We start from the raw sequence: 22,434 nt of genomic DNA, 5'->3' as shown, positions 1-22,434 counted from the left end.
TTTCTACTTCAAAACTTTAGCTAGAAGTTAATATTGGCTTCTTTTCCCAATGAAAATAAAGACAACTTTCAGTGCCTGCTCTCCTCTGCCTTGGGTGCTTGTGTGTGAGAAGGCTGAGTTAAACAAGAGACTTATTCACTGTATACATTAGAAAAACACATATACAATTGTGCTGGTGCCCACGGCTAGCTTGGGTTAGATGGCTGTTACCAAACCATCTTTCACTCCTTTTTGATTCCTGGGCCAGGGGAAAAAAAAAACAACCCCTACTTGAGCTCCAGTGGAGTGATACACATAGCACCAGGAAGAATACGCAAACCTCCCAAAGATGTAGGAGAAAAAGAGGAGGGAAGCCCACGGTGCTTTCTTCTTTCTGTAACTTCTATGGCAGTTGCTTGGCGTGAAAGGGGAGTTTTGCCTTTGCTAGATTGCAGAGTGCCAACCCTCTAGTGCTACCCCTGTTATGGGCTGCAAATTAACGCTACTACTTAGTCCTAATAAAAAAGGGCCTTGCCTTGCTTTGCTCGTTCTGATCTCCCTGGGTTGGACTGCTCATTTGCAAAAGCTGACCTGCTGGAGCATGTTAGTCTGGTCACCCCCTGACAGATGCTGAACGGGGTTTATTTTTTGGAGCAAAATTGCCTCGCAACCTGTGTGGGCTGATGCTGAATGCCAGGGGAAAGGAGAGAGGGAAGTGCAGAATAAGCCCTAAGGCAGAATAAGCCCTAAAGTAGCTCTTTTACGTTTCACTGAGAGGTGGAGGATGGACGTCCAGGAAATATGTGGGGTTTCTTTTTTTTTTTTTTTTTAATACATCAAGGAGTACCTGCAGGACAGAAGAGACTTCCAGCTATTTGTACAATTGAGATCTTAAGAATGAAGAAAACACCATGTGGTATTTCTAAAGGTTGTTTTGAGAAAAGCATCTTTTTAAAAAAAAAAAAATCAAAGGCGGCTAATGAAGTGGGAGGAGGACATGGCCAAGGGGAGGAAACCAGAAGCTTCAACAAGACTCTGATCTGTGAGCACACACAATGGGAGCAATTTTGTGCTGCTTGGCTGCCAGGGGGGTCCTCCGAACTCTGAAATCCCTTGGCCACCCTGGGAAATGTCCTCTGCCTCCCTCAGAAGAAATACAAAGAGCTCCACAAGCAGCAAAATGCCTGTTGTGCCCCAAATGCCCTTGCTTGACCAGGCCCCTGTAGACACCTGCAAAGCCTTCCTCTTTGCTCTTCTCCAGACACCTCCTGGAAGCCCTCCCAGTATGACAGCTAGGCAGCTGGTACACTGCTATGATTGTAATCTTGCAAGGTATTTCCATCTCTCTCTGAATCCATCTGGTTTTGTAGCTTCTTATGTGAAAAAATGGACTACCTGCCCCCCCCCCCATTATTTTCTTCTGTAATTGTGCAGCTCCAGTACTGGCTGCTTTGGTATAGTGTAGCCTTGCTGAATACCAGAGTCCTGTGCTGTTGTGTGTTTTGCGTACATGAGAGGGAAAGGAAACGTTCCTTGCTCCACTACAGCAGAAGTAACACCAGCTTCCAGCATTGATCAGAAGATGGTGCTGTGAGTAAAGCATGCTACTGCCTGTGGGGTGGGCAATGAACAGGAAGGTCTGGGGCTTTGAGAAGAGGTATAGAATGGCCCAAAGGTTTGGGGTTATAACAACTGAATGAACATCAGATTAATTTTTTTTTAACTCAACTTCATGTTTTAGTCCTGAGGTGGGGAAGAGAACTACATTATTGTAGGGTTCTTTCTGGGATGGAACAGATTGATCCAGAGAAGTGATGCAGAGACTACCTACACCAATTAAATTATCGGACAAGACCGGAGGACCATTGGAAGCATTCAAAACCTATCTGTTTGTAGCATTTGACCAAATAGCCCTAAATTACTTCTATCTTCTCAGCTATAAGAAACTGACTTACAAATCCAGCCTCGAGGTCCCAGCACCAACAGTAATTCACAAATCTCACGAAGCAAGCTCGGATGAAATCTCCCACCAGGATGGTTATGTAGGTCACCAGGATATCAGACACAGTGAGCCTTACGAACTCCTACAATTTAAAGCAAGGAAAAAACATTTAGCTGCTATAATTTCAGTAGTGCATTCGGGACTGTATTTTTTATTAAGCTGTTTGTCTTTATATGACAGTAACCTTCAGAAAAGCATGCCATAAGCAAACTCCCTGCTTGTTTTCAAACACCCGGCAGTACCTAAGCTTTACCTCTGTGCTTGGGAGCCATGGGCTCCGTTACAGCCATTAGCCCTGATAATCACTGCTGGCGTTATTGCCAGCACTATATGTTGTGGCAGCACATAAAATGGAAGCAGAATGTTAATGCTGCAATAATGCAGGTGCAAAACATATATACACTGAGGGTAATTTCAACTGTGCATAGCTCTGCTATGGCTCAGCTCCATAACCTTCACGTGGACTCCTGAGGAAATTGCTCAGCCGTAAACAAGAGCTGTGAGGAAGTGTGGAGAGGGGAGATGTGCAAGACAAGAAGGGTAAAATTGCAGGCAGAAGTAAGACTTGTAGGATGGAGATAGCTGGTGTCTCAAGGATTCGAAAGGGAAAAACACTTCCAAGAAAAGCTTTAAAAGTCTGAGAGGAAAAAACAAGGATCTGGAGGATGACAGCTCAGCCCCTTCCAAGGAGCAATGGTGGCTGTTTTTTCTCCACTTGACTGAAAACCACTTGGCTAGTGAAGACCTATTGGGTGTACACAGTAATGCATGGCCTTGTAGCTTGGTAAGACCTAGCTACCTATATCAGACAATAAGTAAGTGCTTTTACTTTTTAAGTTGTTTATAGTCTGGCTGCAGAACCTCTTGGTGTAAGGTGAAGGTTGCAGGGTGGGTTTGTGGGCTGAAACTCTGAGGACTTGAAGGCCACCCTGCATACATTTCAGGGGTGTTATATTTGCCTAATTCTGCTCTTGTCCCATGGCCTCACAATGTGTTAGAGGTTGGGATGTGTCAGGAGTTCACTTGAGGTGTGTCCTCTGTTTGGGTTTCATTTGTGCTCCAAAGTCACTCTGCAACGTGAAGCGCAGCAATAAGTGGAGAAGACAGGTTTGCTTCAAAGGCACCGTTGTGATTTGAACAAAAACATGGTGCAGGCTTGCATGGCTGCAGACTACCCAGCCTTTTGTGCTTTTCACGGCAAGTGCTGCAGAGCTGTGCGTGCCCTGGGCACTTCCAGCTGGGGATTTCACCACCATGGCTTGAGAACTGTGGCCATGGACCTGTATTGGCTTGGTGCTGCTATGTGAGAGTTGGGAAAGGAGATGTCATTTGCAAGGAAAACTTCAAGCACGGAAATGCTAAAAACATCAATAACAAAAAAAAAAAAAAAAAAAGAGAAACCAACCCCAAACCAGCCCAGAGACTTACTACGTAATGAATTTCTTACAATGCCAACAGTTGTCTCCCAGCAGGGTCCCCTGGGCACATCTGCAGGATCAAGGGGAGGTGGGGTGGCAGTGCTGCTGTTGCCAGCGGACAAGTTGTGGTGGCCAAGCAGTGTCCAGTGAGTGATGTTCTTCACCATGTCCTCTTCAGCCAGCTGCAACGAAGAGACCCGCCCCCCCCCCCCCCCCCCCAGCCAAAAACATCAGGAAATAGGGGTCCCAGAGGACGTGTTTGGAGAAACCCAAGGCATTGGGTTCCCCGCCTCCTCCCTACCAGTTACCAGACATCATATAAGCATCTGCTTACAACAAAGTTGCAGTGCTGGTAATAACGCAGGAACTCCTTCCCTTTTGCCAGGAGCAGGGAAGCAGCAGCCCTTCCAGACCAAAAGCAGATCGGGGCACCATGAGTTTTGGGGAACTAGCAGCCTGCTCCCCACACATGGAGGAGCCAGACCTCCTTCAAGACTACTGTGTGCAGAGGGAGCCTCCACCCTCCTCCCTGACTTTCATCATAATTTTTCAGGGCAGAGCAAACTGCTGCGATTCCTCCAATTCTTCTCAGCTTAAAACAGAGTCATTTTTTCTGCGGATCAGTTAGACATTTATCCTTTCCTGCAGTTATCTGCCTGCAACACGCTACCAGGATAATGTTAAAGAGGGAAGGGCAGGGGAAGAGGATTATAAACTATATCTTTGGGGTCTGTGTTAATAGAAATTGCAAACGGTGTCAGATGGAGAAAAAAATCGAATTACACTAACATGCCATGATTATAGGAGACAATAACCACTCTCTTTTCAGGGCTGTAAAGAGAAGCTGGAGACTCTCTGGAAACCCCGTGGGTCGGTAAGTCTCCCTGGGGTGCTGCAGCCGATGCTTGAGAGGTTTGGGGATGGTGGAAGCACCTGCTGCAAAGGGGGTGATCATCCCTCCTGGCTGCGGGGATGGGCTGCACTCATCCTCGACTCTGGAAAATGCTAGTGAAAGTGGCTTTTCAGCTCAGCTCTTACTTTTTCGTTCACATCATCCATCAAGGCCAACAAAAACGTGTAGAGGTTTCCAAGGAAGAGGGCAAAGATCCGCCCCAGCTGCCATTTCAGCCCAATGCGGGGATGGTAATTTTCTAGTGCAGCGATGGTTTCAAACAGCGGAGGGCAAAACATGCCCAGCAAGGACATCACAATTTCAACCTGCCACATAAGGAAAATGAGATTACTGCTAATAGTAACAACAGCAACTATCTTTCTTTGAGCAGGGTGGGGGCTGCCAGCAACTGGCTGGAGATTTCTGAAGGATTTATAAAGGGGAGGGAGTCAAAGCGAGCTCAGCTTCTGGCTTTGCTTAGTGTTGCAGGCAGCACAGCATCAGACTTCAGGGCTGACTTGCATGTCTTGCTCTTGCAGGAGCACTTCTGCTGTTATCTCAAAGGGATGAGCTCTGAAGAATTTGTTCCCTGTCAGTCCAAGACTCATGAATATTTAGGTTTCTCAAGTCCCTCGTAGTACTGCTTGCATCAGCTCCGAGGTTCTTATTTTAGTTTCAGAGGAAGCACAAGACTTGGCTTGTGTGCATAAAGATAATTATTTGATGTTAATGTTTATTTTCCATGTTCAGCACCTTTCCTTTTGCAATAGGCAATTACAGATTTGAATGGAAGCACATAAAGGACTCGGTTTTGCAGCTCAAGAAAATGTGTCCTAGTGGTATTTTTGTTCCTCTATATGGTGTGAGATGCTAAGTTGTACTGTGGTCAATGAAGTCATTGGCAAGACAGCGTTAACTCAGGCATGACTTGCAGGCTCTATCTTTTTTTACAGCCCTACAGTGCCCGTTGACCTGCAGAGGACTGTGTCTGTACAGCTGCTGGCAGGTTCTGACTCACAGGTCTCCTTTTTTGTGCTTTTCTTTCCAGGAAAGGAAACAGTACCCAGAACAGTATATATTCAGATCTCAAGTTATCACCAGGAAAGTCTCAGACATGAAACCTTTTTCTTTTTTAATAGGATTTTTTTCTTTGGGAAAAGTTCACTGAGATAAATCAAAGCATTTTGTGAGAAAGTGCTGTCTTGCTAATGTTTTCTGAGGGAATTATGAAAATGCACAGCTTGGAATTTAATTTGGCTTTGATATATAAATACATGATAATGTAGTATACATTGAAATGAAACATTTCCATAGGTTTAAACTTTTTTTTTTTTTTTTTTTTTTTTTTTTTTTTTTTTTGTGAAGAGCTTCAAGATTTGAACTTCTTATTCCAAAATCAGACACAGAAAAATTTTGACAACTGAAATTTTTCTGCGGGTTCTAAAATCTTATTCCCATAATTCAAGATGGACTCAAAGATCTGAGTTTAGCTTTATGTCTGATCATGGACATTTCTAACACCCAGAGAGCTTTCTAGTACAACAGAGTTTGTAAGCATTAATATGCAACTTGAGGTAGATTCTTTAGAAAATCGTCAGTGTTGTAAGTGCTGAAGACCCACTGGCTTTTATTGTGATTTATTGTAAGAGTATTTTCCCGTCTCTGCAGGAGTTGTTAATTTGCCCTGGAAACTCTCAGTGAGACCAATGTGCTTCCCAGCTAAAAGAAGTACAAAGGTACTGAAGGGGACTTCGGAGCCCTGGTAGAGAATCCTTCTGCTTTGGATGCTGTTCTCAATGATTATGCTGATGTCCAAGGCAAATCATCACAGCAGAAAACTGGAAGCAAAGTTCCCTTACCTCATTTCTTTCATACCACCCAATGTTTTGCATCTTGGAAAATGTCTGGGAGCGTTTCACCACAAAATAAATGAGGTAGCCACTCCCGCACAAGCAGCATATGATGAGGACATTGGCCAAAACCCTCAGGAACCTCCTCAGGTGAATGTTCTCATCCTTGTTGCTTTCTTGCTCATCCACGATAGACTCCTGAAAAAACAGGGGTGCTCATAGAATTGGAGTGAGTATCTCATGGCACTGAGCCTAAGGCAACATCAGATGGTTTTCCACCCTATGAAATGCAATCCCATGCTATTCTGGCTATGTTGAACTTGGTAGTTTGTGTTACGTTCAAACTATGCTTCATACAGGCATCCCAGTTTGACTGAAAGACATCAAGTGGCAAACAGCCTGCCATGTCCTGGGGGGATGTGGTGGGGGAATTGCGCTCTGAAGTAAAACAAATTTTTTTCAAATCCTAAAAAGGGGGTTAGGGTGACCCAGGGCACAGGAGCTGGAGCTGCTGTGGTTCAGCACCATACCTGTTCATATGGAGAGATGCTGTGCAGGTACCCAGATTTCCTGTTAAACCTCTGCCATGGTAGGCACTGGGAGCATCCACAGGAGCAGACAGATAAATGCTGGTTAGGGTTACCTTGAAGCTGGTGGTGATGGATGCAAACTTGTTGTCTGCTGTCTCTGGGTTGCCAATGAGGTAGTCCCAGCTGGTGAACATTTTCCAGCTGAAAATGAAGTTGTCATCATCCCCGTCTGCTGTACTTTCATTGGCATTGCGTGCCATCCTGTGTAGAGATGTGTGCGGTGGCAAGGTCAGACGATGTTTCACAGACCCGCCACGTGTCCTTCAGCTATGCAAAGCAGCACCAGTGGCTTAGGATTGATGGTGGGTATGGAAGGAGCGGGGTGACCATTCTTGGGGTTTGGGTGCAACTAACACGTGCCGTTGGACTTCAGGTTTAAGGAGGACTGAACTGTCAAACAGGGTCTTCAGGGCTATTCAGGTCTTGTATTAAAAACAGCAATGCAGAAAAAAAACTAGTATAGGTGATTAAAGCAGGTTAAGGATTGCTTCCACCAGCTAGTGCATGAAAAAAGTCTATTTACAGTGCTTCTGGGTCCTAGGTTACAGTATATGATTATGGCTACCTTTAGTTAAATTAAGTCAAAAGCCACTGGTGCTGTCCAATACACCCACTGCAACACAAAGTTTTAGTGAGACTTCAGTAGCTGCACAATGCTGGAGCCAAAGAGCTTGCAGCAAGTCATGCAGGTAGAGAAAAAGGATTATTCTTATTAATCAGCATAGGAGCAGATATGGCTTCTGCTGTTTCCTCTCTATTATTTGATCCCTAAAATCCTTCTGTAACTCCCACTAGAGTTCCTAGCACCAGTCCCTCAAGGAAGGTGAGACAACAGATGCTGCCATTTTATGGCAAACGTACAGCAAATCCCCATGTCCCACTCCAGCCAAAGGCTCAAGAGGCTCCTCCTGCTGCACAGCAATAGGGCCTGTTTCAGCAGTGATACAAATCCATAGGCTTATTCTTTCTTGCAAAGGAAGGAAAACCTTTGCATGGTGTGCCCTCCAGGCAGAGACAGGGTTTTTTATTATTATATTTGGCTTTGCAGAGACCATCTCAGCAGTGAGAAGTGCCTTGGCTACATCCTCGGTGCCTTGGGGATGCTGTGGGGGCCTCACCAGTGCTCGGGGACAGTGCACCAGGGGCACAGAGATGGGGATCCCACTTTAAAACCCCACTGATTGGTTTGGGGATGCATCAAAAGCAGTCTGGTAGAGTCTGGCTCTTTTCTGTACCCGTTGCACAATCTGTGTGACTCATATTGGCTTTCAGGAATGGTTTTCTTGCAATGAAAGGATGGGAAAAGGAGCCTTTGAAATTTACTGTAAGTAAAATCCTCCTTCATGTACAAAATCCACCTGTTTGACCACCCTGTAGTAATGTTGGAGGAAGGGTTAAAACGATCCAGAAAGGAGGAGGAGGAGGAAGAAGAGGGCTGGAGAAGGAGGTGGGAAGGTTCAAAATAATGCATGTGAGCACATGGCTGAGGCAGGGGACTGCCCGGGTCCACCCAGCCCACCAGAGTCGGGGTGGTGGATGCTGAGGCCGAGCGCATGAACACAGCAGGCATGCAGCCCCCTTCACCCCATGTTCCCCCAGCCGTCCCGCCAAGGCTGGACCAAGCCGTGAGCTGTGCCCGTGGAGGGGAACCCAGCTGCCAGACACAGCTGGGTGGAGTTTGCAGAGAGGGCAATGCCCAATGTACTTACGATCTTATAACAACCATCAGGCTGTAGCCGAACACGCTGATCCCAACCATGAAATATGCCATTGGCAGCCTGTATTTTAACCAGCCAATTGTCCGTTGGTTGCTGTAGTAGCCATAAAAGAGCGCTGAGTATTTGATGTAGCCCTGGAGGAAAAGCAAAAGCAAACCTTTGTGTAAGCTGTGCAGCTTTTCTTTTTCTGCAGGAAAGAGGTTTCTGGTGAAAACTGAAAATTTAAAACAAGGAAAATCAACTTGGAAAAATTTTTAGTGGCTCACTCGTGGCTGTTTGCTGCCCTGTCACTTTTAAGAGCCATCGTCCTAAGAGCTTATCTTCCTAAGAGAAGGGAGAAGAGGGAGAGCACGTCAGAGGATACTGGCTCAAAACTAAAATGTAGTTTTTATCCATCACTCTTTCATTCCTCCCAGAAAAACCTCCTTCTTGCTCTTTGTGTCTGTAGCCCACCTGCTTCTCTAAGCCAGTATCAAACACTCAGATCTTGTAGTAGAAGCTGTAGCAAAGGGGTTTCCACCATGATATGAAACTTTTCTTTTCAGCTAGGAGGCAGCTGATGCTCGGTACCCTGCAGATTTAGTTCCTTTTACTGGCTACCGCCTGCAGAGCAAATATAACTAAAGACTAAAATCAAAGCATCGCTTTCCTGTGGAAAGCAGAACTCAAACACAATATCAACCATGTTGTTTTTAGTAGATCTATTTTTTGCTGTACAAACTGTTGGGCATTCAATGAGTGTGCAGATCTCCTAATCTGCATTAGCAGTCTCTCCCTATTTTTCCGTCATAACTCATCCAAGTTGATGTGTATCATTGCATATTGTACTTCTCTATTTTTTGCTTGTTGTCTTTCAGCTCATAAGTTAAATGTAGTTAATTAGTCTGGCCATGGTAGCTGGGCAAGCTTCCCTCTGATCAAGCCTTTGGAAAGACCAAAATTGAGACATAACTTCAAGCTCATATCAGAGGCTGTGTAATGGATCTTGTTTAGAGACATTGAATAATTTACATGAGAAGGGACCTCTGGAGGTCATCTAGTCAAGCCCCCTGCTCAAGGCAGAGCCAATTTCAAAATTAGGTGCTGTGGCTCAGGGCCAAGTCCAGTTGAGTTTTGAAAATTCTCAAGGATGGAGATCCCACAACCTTTCTGGGCCTCTTTTCCAGTGTTTGACCACCTTCATTTAATCAATTAGACTAAGCTCCCCCAAAGTGCTAGGTTTTTCATTCCCAACCTAATAAAAAGCTTTGGTATCCCTGGGTGCCATGGTAGCTGCGTGTTTGCCCTGCACAAAGTGCAGCGCCACAGGTACAAGACAACTCTTCACATGTTTCTGCCAGTGCTGCTGAGCCACTCAAGGAAATGCAGCAAGCCTGTGGCTGGCAGACTGGGTAGTTGTCATGATTTAGCCCCAGCCAGCAACTCAGCACCAGGCAGCCCCTCGCTCACTCCCCCTACCCCAGTGGGATGGGGGAGAGAATCGGAGGAGTAAGAGTGAGAAACACTCCTGGGTTGAGATAAGAACAGTTTAATAATTGAAATAAAGTAAAATAGGAATGATAATAATAATAACAATATACAAAGCAAGTGATGCACAATGCAATTGCTCACCACCCGCCGACAGATACCCAGACAGTTCCCGAGCAGCGATCGCTGCTCCCCGGCCAACCCCCCCCAGTTTCTATACTGAGCATGATGTCATATGGTATGGAATAGCCCTTTGGTCAGTTTGGATCAACTATTCTGGCTGTGCCCCCTCCCAGCTTCTTGTGCACCTGGCAGAGCATGGGAAGCTGAAAAGTCCTTGACTAGCATAAGCAGTACTTAGCAACAACTAAAAACATCAGTGTGTTATCAACATTCTTCTCATTCTAAATCCAAAACACAGCACTGTGCCTGCTCCTAGGAAGAAAATTAACTCTATCCCAGCCGAAACCAGGACAGTAGTGTGTTATGTAGAACATGTGCTGGGGAGTTGTAATGAAAAAAGCCTCATAAAATAGAAAGATAATGTTTCTGGAAGGTGCTAGCGAAGTTTTTTTCTCAGGTTGTAGTCCCAAACCTTTGTCTTTTCAATTCATGAAATGGTGGGGACTGAAAAATGAGTTTCTCTGCTCACATCATCCTGCATGTTCTTTAAACTCCATTTTGTGAAACATGGTGTCTGGTGTCCAAGTGAGATTTATTCCTTTCTACTCCTCTAGAAATCCATGATGTGACCTCCTTGCTGCCAAAGCATACATTTCTCTGGCTTCTCTCTCTTGAAATGTATTTTTCAGGATCACAGTATTGACTCTTCATTTTATGCCTGCTCTGAAATATGTTTCCTCATTGCACCTTTCCTGTGGAGCACACTGGAATAAGCATCTATTCATTTTCAAAGGGCAAGCCTCTGTGAAGGGCTTCATTTGACATCTTCTGGCTGCAGAAGGTATAGGTGTATATCATTGCTCCATAGCTGGAGACTGCTTCTCAAGCTTGCGTGATTGCTCCCTGGTGTCAAGCAGCAAGGGAGTGGGTACGGGAAGGGGACCTGCATGGCAGAGGGGCTCAGAGGATCAAGCCCTCAGTGATATCAGGGGAATGTAGAGATATGTACCAAGCCACAGGCAGGAGACTGGCAGGTCATGGTAGCCAGCCTTTCATGCAATGGTACAGCCTCATCCAAGAGCAAATTTCCTTACTGATATGTGTATAGTTTATGGTGTCTCAGACAAAATCAGCAACTGCAGTTCAGCAACACTCCTGCAGGGTTTTTTGGTTTGTTTTGGGTTTTGTTGTTCAGTTTTTTTCTTTTTTTTTTTTCTGGATGAATGAGTTTAAATGTTGCTTCTTTTATTTTTACAGTGTGCTGCTCAAATGAGTTTTTCATTCAGTACAATGTTATTCAAAATGTCGCTAATTCACCTCTGAATTTTGGATTCTGGTAAGTGGGTGAAAGTGCTGGGAGAGCAAGAACAAGGAGCCTCACCAGAAAATGCATGGTGAATGAAGGTCTGGCCCTGTCAGGTTCCTGGACACACCAGTGTTTGAAGCCTTATTAATAAATTCATTTAAATAATCTGTCTTACATTAAAGTAGTTGCTGGGATTTTTTTTAGCTAAGAAAATTGTGATGGGGTTTATTACAGAAGGACTGGATCCCACGCTTGTAATATGTGGGCCAGCACCAACAAGCATTTAAAAAATATTTCCAGAAATAGCAGCTTTGAAAGTCAGATCCCAAAGTATTGGCCATGGCAGAATCTGCACCCTCTGCACACATCTTTTTCTTTTTTGGGCCGTCTCCTGAAAACAATTCATCCCTTTGGCCTAAATCTTCAAAGGCAAAGAGTAACTGGGGGGGGGGAGTCAGGGTTGCAGCCAAGCACTCCCGGGCGGCTGGAAACTCAGGCTTTCCCTTAGTGTGCAAGTCCTAAACTTTGGTTCTAGCTTCAGGCTCATATAAATATTTCAGGGGAACGGGGATGGCAGGGATGTGGGGAGCGATCCCCTTCCCAAGTCTATGAGCAAGTTCAGTGGTATGGAAAGGTGCTCCCTACCCATGAAGGGGGTCTGCAGCTTGAACTCACCTTCTCCCTGCCTGGTTTGGAGCAGCTCTCGTGTTTCACTTGCATGCTGGCTGCCTTTCTAGTCGGATGTAAAATACAAAATTTTTTGGTTTTTTCAGAATAAAATTCTACATTATGAATGTGAGATGATGATATAGATTTCTACAGACTATTCTATGTAGATTTAAAATACAGCAGAACTGTATTTACTGGGTGTTTTTTCTTCTGAAAAAGGATTTTTTTTTTTTTTTGCCTGAGTTCACGAGGCAACTCTGTGAATGTGGTTTAAGTGAGTTGCACCAAGCTCATCACTGGGCAGTTTACATAGTCACCTGTTTCTACTAATGCTCATAGAAAAACCTAACTTTGGCTTCTTGTCCTTCATGAATAAAAATACTGTGTAGCTAAAAGGACATGGGGTTCCTAAATCCGCTTTAACTTCCTTCAGTGTGGAACTGTATAACTCCACTGGCATTAGCGGATTTTACTTTGTGCTGTCCTCATTGAACCCAGGCAGACACATTTTGGGTGGTATTAGCCAGCTGTGTTGGGATATGATATGTTCCCTTTGGAATAAAAGTGCATCTGCTTTATTCCTGCAAACCTGAGAAATATATGTCTGTGTGTGTTTGTGCATATGCACACACACACGTGACATATGCCAACCAGCACATTTGTATATGGGAGTGGTTCAAATCCATATGCAGGTGCCTGCATGTGTGCATGCTGTTTTGGTCACAAATCTCTGGAGATCTACAAAGATTTCATGGCAGCAGGTGTCTTCATCTTCTGGAAGAAATAGGGGCATTGCTGGTTTATCTTGGAACAAATTCATCCCTGTAGCACCACTAACTTCTGAAGTGTTTTAGGAGGTATTCAACTGATCTCTTATGAGTAATGCTCCTGTGCTTACCTGAAAATCCCAAAGAACTGAAAAATCCATAGCTGTTGCTTGTTCAGCCCGGGGTACAGTTTTCCTTGGCATGCTCCCATATGGCATTCCCATCAGGACCTGGTGAACATTAGTAATGGTGATGCATGTATAGTATAACACACTGTACAGTTTTTTGCAGTTTTTTTCTTAACGAGTCTCCCTTGGTTTCTTTTGGTTGGTTTTCCTTTTTCTTTATTTTAATATATATTTTATTTCTTAATACCAGAGCAGCAGTTTAAAATATTTAGAATCAATTTCACCCAAATAACCAGAGGAGTTCCCTTTCCCTGGTAACATCCATTGCACAGGAAGTATTTTGCTAAGGAACTCTCAATGAATGATCCCTCAATGAACAGCTCCAGTTTAAATGTCTTTAGTTTAGCAAGAAGTTCTTTGCTTGAACTTCATGGATCTAGTGCAATAAAGGGATTAGCTTTATCTATTTATGCAGGACTTCTCCTTTGAGAGAAGTCAAGAGCACTGGGTTGAGCTTGCAGCGTATTTTGTGTTATATAGTCTTGAATAGAAAAATTATCTCAAGGTGAGGTGAAGGGCAGCTAGGTTTGGGCAAAAAGCATATGACAAAATGATGCAAAGAACAGTTTTCATGGCACAGCCTCTCCTGATGGCACCAGGCAAAGCAGGTCTTGCAGCAAGTCCAGCAGTTATTGAAGTCCAGGCAGAGAACGTCAGGGGCTATGGAGAGTTAATAATATATTTACAAGCAGACTCTGACTGGTGCCTATATCAAAATATCTCATTAACATTCATAGCCTAGAAAAGTCCTAGCATATAATCTATCATTTATTTTTTAGGGCTAATTAATTTCAAAATCATTTATGATTAAATGTTTATTGCCCAGCTACTCTCCATATCGTAACAGCTCAGTAGGCAATGAGTAACAGTATGCATACTTTAAAGATGAAAGATGTTTAGTCTTCTACCATATGCATAGTTCCTAACACAATACATTTGTATTGTTCAGTGCTAATGGTTATGTCTCTTCAACCTGGGAGGAAACAGAGCTTTTACTTTCGATAGTGTGAGCAACCAAATTAAGGGGAACAAAAGCACGGTCCTCAGGAGAGACTCTGCTGCATTTTTGCTCCATAAAAATCTGCACTGAACAGAACAGATGCCGCTGTCTGCAGATTGCACAGCCTTTAAAGACTGCACTGAGTAATTTAGCCAGAGCTGTAATGGCTACATTAAAAAATTCTTCAATAAACAATCATATAAAGTTGGCTATGGGATCCTTTTCCTTCTCCAAGAACAGCAAGAAATAGAAAAACTAAAAATAAAATTCCTTGTGAATCATCTAAATTAGAAGTACAGAAAAGGGATATTTCCCAAACAAATGTTAATTGGCAAAGTGCTGGGAAATTGTTTGTTCCTTCCCTCAACAGCTCCTCCAGCGGGGCTGTGCCCCTCGGAGGGCCCAAAAAGGGGGTTGGTTCTTAATCACTTTCAGAGCACAGTCCATTTCTTAGGGCTCTTACAGACATGAGCTTGTACCTAGGATTCATAGGTCATGTTTTTCACTTTAGTCAAAATGTAAAATTAGCCTTAAATTAGGTTTTGAGAGCTCCTGTTTTAGCTGCTGGATGGGCAGGATCTTTGATAGCATATTAGGTCTCCTGATTTCAGTCCTACTTTTGCTCCTGCGTCAGTTACAGCCTTGTAAGTTGTTCTTTGTACATAACCGTCCTTATACATTTCATTTTTGTAAAGCACTGTCTGTTAGAAGACACTTGTTTGTGCTATCAATCTCATGTTCATGTTAAGCAACGGGCAAGATACTACTGAAAGGAGACTTAAGAGCTTACCTCTGGAATTATAACCAGTCCAAATATTAACCCAAAAAGGACAAGATTTACTCCGTACATCCACCGCAGAAATATGAAGTAGGAAGCGACTGAGGAGCCAAAGTGACCTTAAACCAGAAGACACTTCATGGTTAGGAGTTTAGGAGGCTTAAACTGTCCTCAGCAAGGTCTGGACCCCTTTACCCTCAGGTTTCCCCAGCGTGTTGCCCAAGACCCTCCCGACAGTCCCCACTGCTGAGGGAGACAGCAAAGCCCGGAGCTACCCGGGGTGCGTGCCCCTCATTTGGCACCGGTGCCCAGGGTGAGCGGAGACTGGGGACCAGGGAGCTGGAGCATTGTTTGGATGAAGGCAAAGGTGTCTTACAAAATGTCTCACTGCCACCACACAGCAACTTCCACTTACTCTCTACTTCTTTTATCTTCATCTCCCAGGGTATGCACTGGGTTTTAAAATTGTCAAAGTCTCTCTTAAATTTCACCCATTTCTGAAACAAGACAACATTGCAGTGAGCAGAGAGGTGTGAAGAAGGAGGCTGCTTTGTCTGCAGGGCTTTCTAGTGTCAGGGTTTGGTAGCATTGCTAGGAGTGGGTGTAAAGTCCAAAGCAAAAGCTCCAGTCTGGGTCTGATCTTTTGGACTATTTCAGAAACTACCTTCAATACAAAAGCTCCCCACGCCCAAGTGTTCACATTCATTGCCTGAGTTTTAACCTTCTCAGGCTTTTGGAAAGCTGCAGTTGTGTTGTGAGTTTACCGTATTATATAGGGGTGGAAAATTCAGACCTAGCTCTGGATTGAAAGAATTGATGCAGAACCAACTCTATTTAAAACAGAATTTAATTATATAAGATACTGAGCTTGAATCCTTCTTCATCAGACCAGCAGCTACACTCCCATTGATTTCGTCATCTCAGACCTGGCTCTGTTTTTCACTTTTCAATATAACCTCCATGACAACATGCAACTTGACTACCAACTTCAGTTTTAAAACACAGTCATCATTGTCCCTGTTATCTCCTCATTACTGGGGAAGATGAAATTTTACAGGAGTCCATGGGGCAGTGCAAGAGTTTGGCATGGCCTCTTTCCCCTTCAGGGGTACCTTGTCTCACAGATCAAGGTTTTGGAGATTGCAACCAGAAAGCCATGGTTTTCCCTGCTCCTGCAAACCCTGCCTTGCTTCAGGGAAGGTCTCAATGAGATTCAGGTCAGGGGAAATTTCCCCCTGTTCTTTCTGTAATAGTCATAGATTTGAAGCTGGTTAGCATTTTTTTTTAATGCAGGCAGAAAGTTTTATTCTTATTTCCTGGTGTCTCTTTTGCCAAATATAGGTTAACAAACTCTACCAAAAATGTGCTGAATACATAACCAGGTATCCAAGCTTTTCCCTCACATCATTGCAGCACTTACCTTTGCCATCATCATCTTATACGCGTACAACTTTTTGCCCTTCCCTTTTCCCAGAGCTCCTTCAAACTTCTCTACAAAAGCTTGTGCCTCCCTAATTGGAAAATAAGCAAGCAGGTTATTAAAACAGCAAAGAGGTCTTTAGCTTTTCCCCTCTGCCTGCACTGGTGGGAAAGCAGCCACTCATGCGAAGGTGGGGGTTTGGTCTCTCTGCACACCCTGCGCTGCCTCTGGGGTTCTGGCTGCTATCTGCTGGTGGTGTTGCTGTGCCTTGTAGAGCTCACACACCCACCCGGGGCTAGCTAACAGGTCCCCAAAGCACTCATGGTCATGCAGAGATATGTCCCAAATCTTGTTCCACACTTCTCCCTGAGTGTAGACCGTCTGTTTCTCTCGCTGCAGGGCTCTCCCACCCCAGCATGTCTGCTATAACTTCTCTCTCCTAGTTCATTGGTCAAGAAGAAAATAACATTGTCTAGTGAAACAAACTCCAAGAGGCTGCAGACTTTCCATCCATGAACACCTCCCTGGATAAATATCAGAGATGTGCTATTGGCCCAACAGGATAATCTCAGTGCCAGAGAAACGAGTGTATGCCAGTAAGGACTAAAATCAGGCTGCAAACTGAAATTAGATTTAGAATAGGATTTCTAAGGGAAATACAGAGAAAAGAACCTAGGTAGATGCTGTTAGAGCATGCTGAGTTTCTGAATAAAATTATATTGTATATTGGTGTTACTAATACGTCATGAGAAGAGATTAAATTTCAGGAGTTAGCAGGTCCTTTGCAATTCTAAGCCAACAGGAGAGACAGACTTCTACTTGGTAGAAATAGTTGGCCAGTTCAGCCTATAGCCTTGGGAAAAATCACCTGTAACTTTATTTGCAAACCTGAAGTGATCTTTCTAAGTCTTGAAACGCTCTTGTTCCGCTCTCTTTGTGTTTCACATTACTCATCTGTGCAATGGGGCTAATCCTTTCTTGTCTCAGGGTTGAGTCTGTGCAGCCAAAATAACTAATGAATGTACAGCAGTCTGAGAGGCTTTCTGCAGACCCCTGCACAACTAATGCAACAATTTTGTTTAGGTTCATTAGTGGGTGGTAATGATTGCCATGGTTCAGGGATAAGATGAAAGGATGGAGGTACACTGTCAACCGTGATCCTAGGCAGAATTTTAGCCAGGATCCTACACCAAAGGGAAAATATGTCAGAAATCACGCTGCTTTGCTTTTTTTTTTTTTTTTTTCTTGCAGAACTTTGGACTTTTAGGGTCATAAGACAGTTTCCCTGTATAGACCTTTACCCAGATTTTTAGAAATAATTGGCAGTGTTCCAGGCTCCTGATTTTAATGGAAGATAGAGCAGGTCTTGGCCTTCAGGGTGTAAAAGAGAGAGGCAGAGACACATGGTGACTGCCAGCCTTCACAGCCTGGTCACTGCAGCTCTGAGCAGCCTCTTGGCAAACACGAAGCAGAAGCATCACCACTCCCCATGGGGCTCTGCATGCCTTGCCACGCTATTTTGAAAGCTGTCTTAGCAGAAAGGGGTTTCAGAGGATTTCTAACTAATAAAGCTGGGATTTGAATCATTGCCTTGACATGGGAATGGCTTGTTATGAGCTGTTCCCTGTTGACTGGTGGGTTTTGATTTCCCTGGTCTGCCCTGCCCCACTGCCCCCCATTGCCCTGCACTAAGGCATCTCTGCAGCTGCCTGAGTTGTTCCCACATTCAGCGTGGGCTGGGTGGCAATATTATCTTTGCTCCATAAACCTCTCCAAATAATGCAGCATTTTTTTCCAAGAAGCCCCGCCTTGGGAGTGTGAAGTAACATGGCACTTTGCTGCTCTGATTTCTGTCTGACAGTGGGCATGAATAAGCAAACCAGGGCACAGAGTTTGCTTTAACAAGTAGCCTGACAGTAGTGAGTCATTTGGTTTTAAATACAAGGGTAGAATGACGTGGCCATGAGTATCAGTTGAACAGATTTGCACCTTGTCCGTTCTTTGGTTACAGAGGCTGAAAATCAAATTCCACATTTTAACTCTGATCATTTAAACCCAGACAGGCTGGCCAGGCTCTCCTGGTCGCTTTTTCTGAGACTGGTTTTACAGCAGCAGCAGCGAATATGCAATTTCTAGGAAAGGCAAAGTGCATCTGACAGTCAGCGAAGACCCCAGGGGTGTGGGTTCGCAGTGTGGTGGGTACCTGAGCACCGAGAGCTTCTTCACCATCCTCCAGGGCTTGTTCCTCATGGTGGAAATCAGTTTTTTCTTTTGCTCCACCTGCTCCATCAGCATTGCGAGCTCTTCCTCTGACAGCGATTCCTCGTCAGATGAGTTGGAAGAGGTAGAAGAAGTACTGGGAGAGACATAAAATAAAGGGCACAAAATAGAAAAACTCACAAGACTTAGAAGGAAGGTCTTTCTTGGGGTGGGCACAGTGCCACTGGCCCTCCGGGATCCCACTCTGATGTTGGCACATTGCCTCACTGTCCCCCAGCTCAGTGCGGCGCCAGCACGGCCCCTTCGCACTCAGGGCAAGGCTGCTTCCAGCCAGGATAATGAAGACATGATTGTGCTCCACCGTAACTCGCCCGACATTGTGCTTTGGACCGCTCTTCAGCTACAAAAGCATTGCCTAGGGCTACAGCTGGCTCTGAGAAAAGTTTTTCACACCTTCAGAAGGAAATGGCAGATATGGGGAGAAGCAGAGGGTTGGGACAAGCAAGATTTGGAAGAGGAAGAAACTTGAAAACATGAGAGAGCCATTTTAACCTGAATGTTTCCATAGACCAACCAGAAAATTGTGTCCAGGTCTGAGGTGCTCAAGCTGTCTTGCTTAAGAGTGCTTTTCCACCCCCAGCTGTAGGTGCTAGGACTCCACTACATGCATGGATCTGATCCTGGCTGAGAAATGATAACGATAGAAGACCTTGGAAACAGTTTGGTTGTGTGGCATTTTACACTATTGTTCTCCACTGTTGTGTCTCTTTTGGGAGAGCAGTAACTTATTTGCTGTCTATTGGTTTTGCAGTTCTGACCCATATGCCACTGGCATGTCGATACTGCTGCCAGTCTGACACAAGGCACCGTGCTCAGGGATTGTTTAATTACCTGTTTTTCCTATCTTTCTTCTGTTTGCTCTCCCCCTCCTTTCCTTTCTTGTTTGTTTTCCTTTCTTTGTTTTCTGACTCCTTTTGATCTTTGGTAGGAGCCTTTTTGCCTCTCTCTCTCTGCTGGCTTCCTTCCTCTCCTGCCTTTTTTCCATCACTGTTTTTCCTTTGGTAGTTTTTTCTCCTAGAAGCTCTGTTTTGTTGGCTACAACTGTCTTCCTCTTTGCTCTCATCTTCTTTGTCTTTCTCTTGCTTTTTCCTTTCAAGTCTACTTGCTTTGCTGGTTTCCCTGAGGGGCTGTTTCTTAGGTGTCTTGTCCCTTACTCCATCTTCTGCAAGAGATAAAAAACAAGTACTTTGGGAAATGCTCAGCTTTCCATGTTGGCAAAATAAGGATTCATCAGAAAAGTGCAGGCAGCCAGGATGCCTGATGCAAATCCTAGCAAAGTCAATGAACAGATGCCTATTGACCTCGGTGGGCTTTGCTTTATGCCCCATCCAAGAACCACGTCCAACTCTTTGGTTATGCAACTCCCATTTAAGACAGTATGACTCATTTTAGCACATCAGTGACTGATATGTGACCGTAAGAAAATTGAAAATTAGTTACAAGTGCAAAAGTCCATCCATCAGAGAGCACAGACAGGTATCTTCCTGACCTGTAAACACACCAGAGCAACAGAAACAGAAATTGCAGCCAGTTAACAGTATGTAGTGTGTTTGTTGGTGCAGTGTCCTTGAAAGCTGTTTACTTTTCAAGGCTGGGGATGGAGGTCTGCTTTTTTTGTAGAGAAAAGGTACACCTTAGGCAGCACCAGGTCTTGTTTCTCTGAGTTTTCTTTTCTATAGGAAGGTCTCTACCCAAAGAAGAAAAAAACGAGATGGTCTCTGATGCACTTTTCACTCTTATTGGCATTGCAAGTTAAAAAACTCATTTGTCCAGAAGTCAGAAGTGCTTCCAGGTTGAAGGATTGAAATGGAGCATGATTTAATTGCAGAATATTACGGAAAGGGGAAAAAAACATTCAAAAAACCTCAAGCCCCTCCACCCCTTTTGCCACCAAGTTCATTAAAATCAGTAGTAAGTTTTCCAGATTCTTTTGGCTTCTACTTTTTCAAGATTTCTTACTGATGAAAATAAAGTGTTCAAACAAAAAAAAACCCAACAAAACCAAAACAAAACCCCAAACCAACCAACCAACCAAAAATTTTTGTAATTTTGGCATTTTCTGGAGGGTTGGAGAAATTGTAATGAAAGAAGGGAATTGTGCTGGAGTGGGATCCAGAGAGAAAAATGAGCAGCCTAAAAGGCAAGGAAAATAGAAGCAAAAAGAATTAGAGTATTTGCATTTTTGTTTTGGTGAAAAGTTAGAAATTAATAACAAGCAAATAGTTTTTGCTTGCTAGTGGTAATTACTAGGTGATGGCTGTCACACTTGTCACTGGGAATGAGAAGGAGCTTTCAACTTATTTCTCAAGAGCCACTAGATAGGTTTCAGTTACTATGCAGTGGTGCATCTCAGCTGAATTTCAGTTAGTGATCTAGGTTAAAGGACCACCTACCCTTTTTGGGAAAATATGCACTTTGGGCAGCCAACTATCATGGTTTTCATTTGCAACCTATCAAATATTAGGTTAAATGTGGAGCATTCATTTCTTATTTTTATCTTATTTCCCTGTTTGCCTGTATGGGAAAGGTGGATATGATTAAAAAAATAAATTCTATTCATTTGCTAATTACTTTCTCATATTTTATGGATCGTACAGACACAGTTGTGAACCATTTTTGCAGTAGCATCTACATTCATATCACCTATCCAGTGCTGTTATGATCTTACCTCTTAGCTGTCTCTCTTTACTTAGTGTTATAAAATTATCCCTTAGCTATTTGTATTTATTTACTATACATACAGGGTTAAAGCTGTTTTTAACCCTGTCACTGGCTCTTCTTGATTTTCGTAACAGCCGTCAGTCTGCCTCCAATCCGTTTTCACTTTTATCTTCTCATGGGCATGATTAATCAAGATACCAGTGTGTTATGGTCTAAACAAGCATTACAGGGAGGGCAAGCAGCACCTCACTGCAGTGCAAAGCAGTCCCAGCCCTGCACAGGGTGGTGCTTTACTGTGATGCCTGGTTTACTACGGATGACTGCCAAGGGATGTGGGTTCCGACAGCCTCCTACTCTAGGAGCATGGATGAAAGGGGGAAGACTGCTCTAAGAATCGTGGTTTACATATCACTATTATAAGCCAAACCTCAAGGGAAAAATCTGCTTGCCTACAAGTAGCTCACGAAATGGTTCCTGTTGTAGAGCAAGTCACAAGCCAGAGAGAAAAAGAAAAGGTATTTCAAACAAGACCACATTTTTTAATCTCTACGTTACCTTCATTCTCTGTGTCACTTTCGACTTGTCCATCAATCTCTATTCCGGCTGCAAGACAAAGAACAAAGAGTAATTGCATTTGTTGCTGGGATTTACACATGCGATGCTTTACACAGCTAGTCCTTAAGTGCCAGCTGAGCTTGGCAGAGCGTCCCTTATTGATTATACATTATATTCTTTTCCTACAGTGGCACTCTTAATATTTACTTTAGTTTGGCAAATTGACAAAAGTTCCCTGCATGAGCAAACTGAAATTTCATGATCTTTGAGAGATGCAAAATGATGTGCTTGGAAAGTCATGAGACATTTTTGCAAGTATTTGGCAGCATCCAAACTGAAATGATCTCATAGTGATACCAACCATCTTCCATGATGACCTGTAAAGCACATTTCTTTTTCTTCCCCATGACAGCCTCCTGTCTTTTGCACAGACACCGTAGCTGCTATGCTGCGCACGCACACCCCAATCATATATGGGTTACTCTCTCTTCCAGTGCCCATGTGCTTGTCTCCTTGGTGCTGCAGATAGGCGGGCACATCCAGCCACTGGATGTGGGCAGGGGAGGGTAGGGAGGGGTGGGAGAGGCAGGGAAGGCTGAGGCTCTGCCTCAGCCCACCCAAACACTTTCCCTTCGGCTCCCTTCTCCCTGTGAAAAAGCACCTGTCAGCATTACATTGCATTTCATTATTTAAACATGAAGGAAAGCCCTTTGGTGGATACTTGGTGGTATCGTATGAAACACAGACACAAGTCATGTCTGGTTCTGACAT

General features: G+C 44.0%; 1 protein-coding gene across 1 annotated transcript in view; it reads right to left on the bottom strand.

Annotated features, from left to right (window-relative positions):
- TMC2 (transmembrane channel like 2) overlaps positions 1–22,070 on the bottom strand; it is a 35,538-nt gene extending 13,468 nt beyond the window's left edge. The window contains exons 1-14 of the mRNA XM_075705837.1: positions 22,025–22,070; positions 21,664–21,711; positions 19,279–19,609; positions 18,371–18,523; positions 16,168–16,258; positions 15,163–15,244; positions 14,760–14,866; positions 12,913–13,011; positions 8,441–8,583; positions 6,785–6,932; positions 6,151–6,339; positions 4,438–4,617; positions 3,429–3,581; positions 1,935–2,063 (exon numbers count right to left, since the gene is read on the bottom strand). Coding sequence (XP_075561952.1) covers positions 1,935–2,063; positions 3,429–3,581; positions 4,438–4,617; positions 6,151–6,339; positions 6,785–6,932; positions 8,441–8,583; positions 12,913–13,011; positions 14,760–14,866; positions 15,163–15,244; positions 16,168–16,258; positions 18,371–18,523; positions 19,279–19,609; positions 21,664–21,711; positions 22,025–22,070 — 1,899 coding nt within the window. The remainder of the gene's footprint in view (positions 1–1,934; positions 2,064–3,428; positions 3,582–4,437; positions 4,618–6,150; positions 6,340–6,784; positions 6,933–8,440; positions 8,584–12,912; positions 13,012–14,759; positions 14,867–15,162; positions 15,245–16,167; positions 16,259–18,370; positions 18,524–19,278; positions 19,610–21,663; positions 21,712–22,024) is intronic.
- Between the last annotated feature and the right edge of the window lie 364 nt (positions 22,071–22,434).

This window comes from Pelecanus crispus, chromosome 2 (assembly GCF_030463565.1).
Source record: "Pelecanus crispus isolate bPelCri1 chromosome 2, bPelCri1.pri, whole genome shotgun sequence".
Classification (NCBI taxonomy): Eukaryota; Metazoa; Chordata; class Aves; order Pelecaniformes; family Pelecanidae; genus Pelecanus; species Pelecanus crispus.
The sequence above is the reverse complement of the archived record's forward strand: the minus strand, read 5'-3'. Positions and strand labels throughout refer to the sequence as shown.